General features: G+C 42.8%; 1 protein-coding gene across 2 annotated transcripts; it reads right to left on the bottom strand.

The window, feature by feature from the left end:
* Positions 1-2049: 2049 nt before the first annotated feature.
* Positions 2050-7832, bottom strand: LOC143038944 (uncharacterized). Of its 2 annotated transcripts, none has more exons than XM_076208745.1 (2): positions 7170-7832; positions 2050-3932 (listed from the first exon to the last, which is right to left on the bottom strand). In XM_076208745.1, exons 1-2 carry the CDS (start codon positions 7365-7367, stop codon positions 2502-2504), a joined length of 1629 nt encoding a protein of 542 aa, XP_076064860.1. In that variant the 5' UTR covers positions 7368-7832; the 3' UTR covers positions 2050-2501. The 2 variants fall into 2 exon arrangements, with proteins under 2 accessions (XP_076064860.1, XP_076064861.1); XM_076208746.1 differs by having other exon boundaries at positions 7200-7832.
* Positions 7833-8049: the final 217 nt, after the last annotated feature.

The raw sequence follows: 8049 nt of genomic DNA, 5'->3' as shown, positions 1-8049 counted from the left end.
TTTTGCACGGATTTTGTACGAAACAATGTGAAACAGGTAATTGGGATTTCACTTTCCCTGAATAAAATCGTCCATCGTCAGATGGATTTAAGATAAGACACAATTGCCGGCTACCGCGCCGAGCATACGGTCATAGACACGCCCCCGAGTTAACAAGATAAGCAGATTGCTCTGTGTCCATTGCACGGTATTCAGGGCGTATCAACACATGTTATACAACAAGCGTCCTCTCCCACTCTTCCTCACATACAATCACACGCCTTCAGACAAACTTCCCAACACTGATAACACTTGCTTGCATAAGAACATGAGACTACAAGAGACCATAAGGCCTACACTAGGCAGCTCCATATCCATCATCACCTATCATCCCCAGCCATAAAGCTGTCTCACCGTTTCTTAAAACAACCGGTAGTTTCAGTGCTCACTAACTACATTGTTACTAATTCTATTCCATTCGTTGATCACCATATCAGTAAACCAGTTCCTGCCTATTTCCTTCTTAAATCTAAATTTGTCCAATTTAAATCTATTACTGTGAGTCCTGCTTTGCTGTCTCAATATGATGGTTCTGTTTGCGTCACCCTTGTTAAAGACTTTGATCCACGTGCAGACCATCACTGCCGAAGAAGACGTTGCTCAGTGATTTGATGAATGGAAAGTTGAAAGTGAGTATTATCGATTGTGTGTTCTTTGGCGGCTCCAAGGATCAACCAAGGAGAGGTACACTTGTTCACAGGTGTTACAGATGTAAGGTCCTTGAGTCTGTGGATAGTGTCTGGATCGCTACGATGTTGAAGCTCTCATACTCCCTTTCCGAGGTGTTAAACCCCATTATGCAAATTGGAGCGTCAGGATAGGCATCACAGGGGCATAAACACAACATAGCAGGGGTGGAGGATCTCTGACTGGAGACCGAGAAGGGTGAACGTTTTCTGCCATTTCTCCGGCGTTGCTGACACCATGGATAACACAATAACGACGGTAATAACAATAACATGTTAGGTCTTTATGCAAAGGGGGTTTCGTTTGTTCAGAACCGAGGGAACACTATGTCGAAAGATTCTGTTGCTATACAATCCGCGCACAAGCAAAGTCCATCAACACTTTGCACAAGTAGGATGTGACGTCAATTACAAGATAAGGCAATCTAGTAAAGACGAGAGGATGCGTTAGTGTGTCTGACGCTGAACTTTGCTAGAAAACTGAGACACTTGGCTAATTTTATCCTGACTGACGTCAAACCATGTCATTCCATTTAAGATACGTCACTGTGGCTAAGGGGACGTACTTCACATATTCTATTCTGTCTAAGCCTAAGGGCAAGCTGAGACGCAGCCGACGCAGCACAGAACAAAGGCAGACTTTCTGTTGCTGAATTGAAGCACATTTTGAACTTCTCTCTCGCATTTCAAGAAATAGAGTAGTTCAAACTTTACTTCAATTCAGCAACCGGAAGTCTACCTTTGCTCTGTGCTGTGTCGCCTGTGTCACCTGCGTCGCCTGTGTCACCTGCGTCGCCTGTGTCACCTGCGTTGCCTGTGTCACCTGCGTCGCCTGTGTCACCTGCGTCGCCTGTGTCATCTGCGTCGCCTGTGTCACCTGCGTCGCCTGCGTCTCAGATTGCGCTTAGGCTCATGACAGGGGATTCTATTCGCCTCACGAAAACATCACCTTTGTAATATGTACATATATACACATGAGCTCACAAACCATTGCGATACACAAAGCCTGTCCCGCCTCACAGGGGATAGACTCGACCTGCAATGAGCCATTAAGGCTAGACTTGTACTTTTTATCAAGAAATATAGACTCCTGGAATTTACATACATTTAGAGACGTATATCACTAATCACACAGTCACAAATTAACCCTTATGTTCTCATTTATCAAGGTTTATCAACATCCTAAACTAGATAGGATATCATACCATCCATAGTAATCATATAAATGTAAGTTTAAGCTTGTGATAGGTGCGCACTAGTTCCACAGGTATTTTGTGTTCACAACAAATAAATATATACACTCTTTTAACTAGAATATTTTCTACTAACATAAAGTGATGAAAAGTATTTACCTACTCGGTAAAACACACACAAACATACAACACATGTATACACACGTGCACACACACATATATACACACACAGATTCCTAGGTGCAGTGATACCGACTTGTCCTGTTAACTAGGCAGTCCTGAGGTCGGTTCCGTCCAGACTGTAAAGCATCAGACCACAGGTCGCACCCGCTCCATTTGACAAGTGTGTGTGCACGTGCGTGTGTGTGTGTATGTGTGTGTGTGCTTGTGTATATGTGTGTGTACGTGTGTAAGGTCACACCATTACCCATACCCCGGGCAATATATGAATATGAGCTCTTATTCGGGAGGGTAATAGCTGTCGATCACGATTCGAGCATGTGATCGAAAACCATGGTGAATTACACACACACACAAGAATCCGTGTTTCTGTCTCTGTATGTTCGTGTCATTTAAACTTGGTTTAGTTAGTTTCTAGATGAGTCTCTTCCCTCAAGTTCTGTCTCATATCAACGTAGGAAGAATCCAAGTTCTCCAAGACCTCCAGCTCCTCGTAGATGACCTCCTCCTTCGCACAGCTCGCAGAAGGTTCCTCAGAGTAGTGGTTCTCCTCCAGGGAGGCACATCGAATGATGTTGTTGCACTCCTTGATGACCTCCTGGGTGTTGGAGTCCAGAGCCCCCGGGTTGGCGGGAGTGACCTCACTGAAGGCCCCTCGAGGAACCGACCCAAAACTTTCAAAGTTGAATGAGGCGGTGGTCTGAGAACTCTCCTGACGGATGTAGTCAACCCTCGAACTGGTGAGCGCGTCGCTCTCGGTCGAGGAACCATCTTGGCGAGCTTCGTTGGCCAGGAGGTTCGAGAAGGTGATGGGAGAAAGGAGCAAAGGCTTTCCCTTCCCGTTAGAGCAACGCAGGAGAAGACCGACGACGATGCCTGTCAGGAAGAACGCCACGGCTGCCCCCACTACCCAGTACCACTCCATCTTGTAGGGTCCTCCTTCTTCGGTCGTGGAGGACGAGGAAACCACATGGGCCGTCAGCTTTGTCATGTCACTAATCACGCCGATCCAGTGGTTGCCACTGTCAGGGTGTTTATGATGGTGACCTTTCTCTAGGATCATCCTGATGGGATGTATCGAACTCATCTCTGCATCCCACCGAAGTTCGAGGTTGGTAATGAAGTGGGACCCGAGCCTCACGTTCCTGAGGGTCAAGCTCGAGTTGTCCTTACTGAGGTGGATGCTCGTGGGGAGGACGTTCTCCAGATGGCAGTTCTCAAAGGTGAGGTTGCCCTTTACGACGAAGGCATTGTGTTCGAGGTTCCTCAGAGTGCCATGTCGGAGCATCAGCGTCCCTTTCCGGATGATCACGCCCTCAGACTGGACTTCGTAAATGGTCCCGTTCTCCAGAGTAACCATCTCCTCACTGTGCACGAAGATCCCCTTCGACTTGATCCTCTGGACAGTGAAGTCCTGCATCGTGACTTTTCCGAGAACCTTAACTTCGTCCAGATCTCCCATGACTGAGTGTTGGACCGTAAATTCCCCTGACTTCGGGACATGGAGCGCCAGCTTCTTCACTTTAGACTTCGAAATAGCCAGAGATCGAAATCCTTCGGTGGCGTTGAGGACATCGACTTCGCATCCGTCCCGAAGAGTGAGCCGTCCGACGCCACTCTGGATGAGATCGAAGTGGGTGACCCAGGCTTCCAAAGAGGTCTTGCATCCCGAACTGTGGAGTTCGTTGTAGCCGTCGTCAGAAAGGGACACGTTCCTCGAGGTCCATACCTTGATCTTGGAGATACACGTTGGGTAGATGGTCAAGGAAGATGCACTCTCGAGTGTGAGGTGCTTTCTGTGTTCGAGGGTCAGGTTGTAGGGCACCACAACAGGCTGCAATTAGGAAAGAGATATTAGGGAGTGGGAATCTATACCTCCTGATTATATTATCACTGCTCTTATTTGCCTATACATTTATTTGGTGGAGGATTTCTACCCTAAAGTGAGCCCTACATAATCAATATCATTGCGCAATATTCCGTATTGTACAATCTCATTGACGGTCTAGGGATGGTATTGAAGAATGACACAATATATTGAAGACATCAAATGCACAGACCAAACACATGTACCTCTTCAATACCACCCCTACACCGTCAATAACATTGTACAATATAGAATATTGCGCAATAATATTGAACCTGTAGGGCCACCCCATCGACCCCGTGGCTCATTGCTTAGATTTCGTTGTGGTAGGCGCCCAACGAGGACGCTTGGTCTTGGGATCACACTTCCTTTACATAAACTACTGCTGACATTAAACGCCCCCCCCCCCCATGGTAGATGAGTACAATATAATCATATACTTCGTTGTTGAACATTCAATCTATTACTATGTATGACGGTGATTGTTGTCCACATAACTGTATTAATACAATAACCCTGTAAATCTATTTGCATAGTTTTGATACATTATGGGTAAAATGTGGGTACCCGCTATAAAGCAGTAACATAGTCCCGTGTTTGCGTCAGCAAAATCTATCTAACCTATAACAATATTAGAAAATTAGACAAATATTAGCTAACTTTTATAGAACAAATCGTTAGTAACATCAATGCAATTCAAACAATCAGGCCTAGCGTGAGTCTGAGTGGTGGAGTGGTGACGTTTGGAATTCACGCTTAGAGTGACCCGAGTTCGAAGCTCGCGACGACAGGGCCTGATTGTTTGTATTAGCCAGCTTATTAAATCATTATCTACGTTTTGTTTCATCGTGTCTCGAAAACAATAACAATAAAAAACAAAACTAAGTTGTATGGCAACATCGCTATCCAATCAGCTGAAGGGGCTATCACATTGGGCAATTTCCACGGGGTTCTTCTCCAGCGCCGTCCTCTGAGAGCTCGTTTGAACAAAAACCGACTTTGGTTACAATATTTGAATTTTCGAATCTCCAAATATCAAATTATCAAATATATAATAAAGCTAATTGATGAACTAAGAGGTTGTAGACCTAGACGAATGTTAGACATACTGTTGAAATGCTCTTAGAGAAGTGTAGGTTTCTGTAAGCGAAGTTGGAGGTAGTAGGATGTTGGAGGAAAAATAACTCAGTGTGATAGCCCCCTTGGAACCGTTGCCTACTTTTCTCGGTTTTTTTTTTTTTTTTTTTTTTTTTTTTTTTTTTTTATGGCGGGAAAAAAATCTGAAGTAGGCGGTCTTGTCGATCGATTAATTGGGCGTTGGTGGAAAGATATTCTAGTGTGATAATCCCTTTAAGAGCTCCCCTCGACTAGTTGTCATTCTTAATATATTTTATTCTGGCTAACAACATGCGATTCTGTTTAGGTGGTGGAGCTATCCGGGATAGACAATTAAAGTTAGACAACGTTATGGATAGGGATGATAGGCAGTAATGGACATGGAACTGCGTAGTGTAGGCCTTATGGTTTCTTGCAGCCTCCTTCATTCTTATGTTCTCGTGTAGGATAATCAAATCTGGCGGCAGACAGAATAGGCATATTAATTCGAATAAATATTGCAAAGAGTTAATCGAGATTACCTACGTGATGACTAAAATCGACTGGCGCCGCGTAGAATTAGCTTAATCACTTCAGTACGAGTCAAATTCTCGCGCGCAGCATCGGCTGCCATATGTACGATGCATTGCACTACTCGCGTTATGAAATATAAAGTCACCGCTGTATTACTCGTTCTCTTGTATTCCGAGTTATAACAAACACAGAAAACGTGATCAAACCAGTTCACAGAATCCGGGGTAACTCATGTACAACTACAAATATATATAAAAAATATATATATATATATATATATTTATATTTATATGGTTTGTATGATGGAGAACATAAACACAGGGGAGTGCGCGGAACCCTAAACACTAACGTTTCGTCCGCGTAGAACTTCTTCAGAGAGTGTGCGGAAAACTATAATTGAAGTTTATGTACTAAACTTAGTTATCTTGTCGGATACTTGGGAAAGGTAATTTTTCTGGCCTGTTCTAGAATTAAGATACTAGTGTGTTTTGCCAAATTGACAAATCCTCCTCGATGGTTCGATGAATTCTTAGTTGAAATATATGCTGATTCTACAATTCTTCTAGTGAATTTATCAAAACCTTTATGCAGTACTTCGGCTCCTCTCCAGTTTGGTGAATGGTCGAATTTTTCATGCATAAAGGTTTTAATAAATTTACTAGAAGAATTGTAGAATCAGAATATATTTCATCTAAGAATTCATCGAACCATCAAGGAGGATTTGGCAATTTGGCAAAACATACTAGCATTTTAATTCTAGAATAGGCCAGAAAAACGACCTTTCCCAAGTATCCGACAAGATAACTAAGTTTAGTACATAAACTTCAATTACAGTTTTCCGCACACTCTCTGAAGAAGTTCTACGCGAACGAAACGTTAGAGTGTTTAGGGTTCCGCGCCCTCCCCTTTGTTTATGTTCTCCATCATCCAAATCATTTGTCTTAAATACTTATCAATATATATATATATATATATATATATATATATATATATATATATATATATATATATATATATATATATATATATATATATAATTATCAATATATATATATATATATATATATATAAGACGCCGGGATGCTTGTGTACCTACTCTTGCCTTATGACACCTACGTAAGGGTCATCATACTAAAGTGTTGATCAAATATAGACGTCAAAGATGTCCAAAAACGTCCGACGTTAGCCAGAATTAAATAAGCAAGCGGCATCATGATATAAAAGTATTTTATCTAACATCTCTTATTTGCCTGATTTTTTAAATTCATTCATCTGTTTGTTTTCATTTTCGTTTATTTCTGTTCATCAAGAACTACAGAACAGTGATCCCAACAGTAGGCACGATCCACATATCTAAAGGTACGTCTTGCTCATTGCGATTATCGCTCAATGATGATCGTTCATAGCTCAATGAAAACCGTCAATCGATTATCTAGAATACTTTTTTTATGGAGCAGTTTTGTGATCGTAATTTTTCTTTCAACCTATTTCTGCCTATCAGGCAATATGGTTAACATAATGATACTATGTTGAGGGTCGCCACTACTGGAAATTATCAGAGTTTGGGAAACTGACCTGAACCGTTATGACGTCATGTCGCTTTACCTGGTCCGATGCGACGAAGGAACATTTGTAATCGCGGCCTGAGACGGAACACAGATCCAGGTCGCTGGTGACGATGATGCTGTTGTTTTCGTGGGTGCCCTCGGCCGTGGCTTTACAAATTGGCAGTAGCAAGGCTGCCAGAAGGTTCAACAACATATTTCTGTACATTGTCGATGTTCTTCTGTTCTTCTCTCTAGGTCTTTCAGGCGAATACGGTTATTGGAAGATTGCGATGAATGAGAAATGTCGCTACTCACTCTCTCAGTAGCGTCTGGTTTGGGATTTGTTCAACAACTCCTCTGACAAGGAAATTGATTATCCTCTCTCTGCCTCTGATCTTCTTCGTTAACCAACAAGACGTCACAACGAACCTGAATTTCCTCTCTGTAGTAAACCACTTCTCTGAATTTTCTAGAGATTTGTGTTAGTTGGGTTTTCGGATTTAGATCTCAAAGTTGATGGTATCCGTCTAGAAGAAATCACGCGTCAAGAACTCTAGTTTCCATTCTTAGCGTTTAGATGATTCACTCTCTCTCTGTCTAAGTTTCACACTTCGCCTGTGATGACACTTTCAGGGATAAGACCCTTCAGCAACGATCCTAGAGCGGATCACAACAGCTTAACACTGACTAACTAATCTTGAAGGCGCCTCTCCCCCCCCCCCTAGTCAGTCCCACATCCTGTGAGAGCCTATGACGAAGCCAGACATCCTGTGTTCGAGTTTGTATGTTCTTGGCCGTGCCCACTTCTTCCATTCTGTATGTTGGTAGTGATGTTGTGACAATTTATACTGGGATCACTGAATATCATCCAACAGTTAGGAACATTCTTTGTTGGCGGTCTCCGATCT

Source organism: Oratosquilla oratoria, chromosome 25, assembly GCF_046742065.1.
Source record: "Oratosquilla oratoria isolate Oo_2021 chromosome 25, ASM4674206v1, whole genome shotgun sequence".
Classification (NCBI taxonomy): Eukaryota; Metazoa; Arthropoda; class Malacostraca; order Stomatopoda; family Squillidae; genus Oratosquilla; species Oratosquilla oratoria.
The sequence above is the reverse complement of the archived record's forward strand: the minus strand, read 5'-3'. Positions and strand labels throughout refer to the sequence as shown.

Bases quoted from the DNA above. Each gene is read 5' to 3' on its own strand.
- LOC143038944 (XM_076208745.1), bottom strand. From the start codon at position 7,367: ATGTACAGAAATATGTTGTTGAACCTTCTGGCAGCCTTGCTACTGCCA. The intron at 3,933-7,169 runs GTCAGTTTCCCA...TCCTAATTGCAG, and splicing joins ATGACGTCATAACGGTTCAG to CCTGTTGTGGTGCCCTACAA.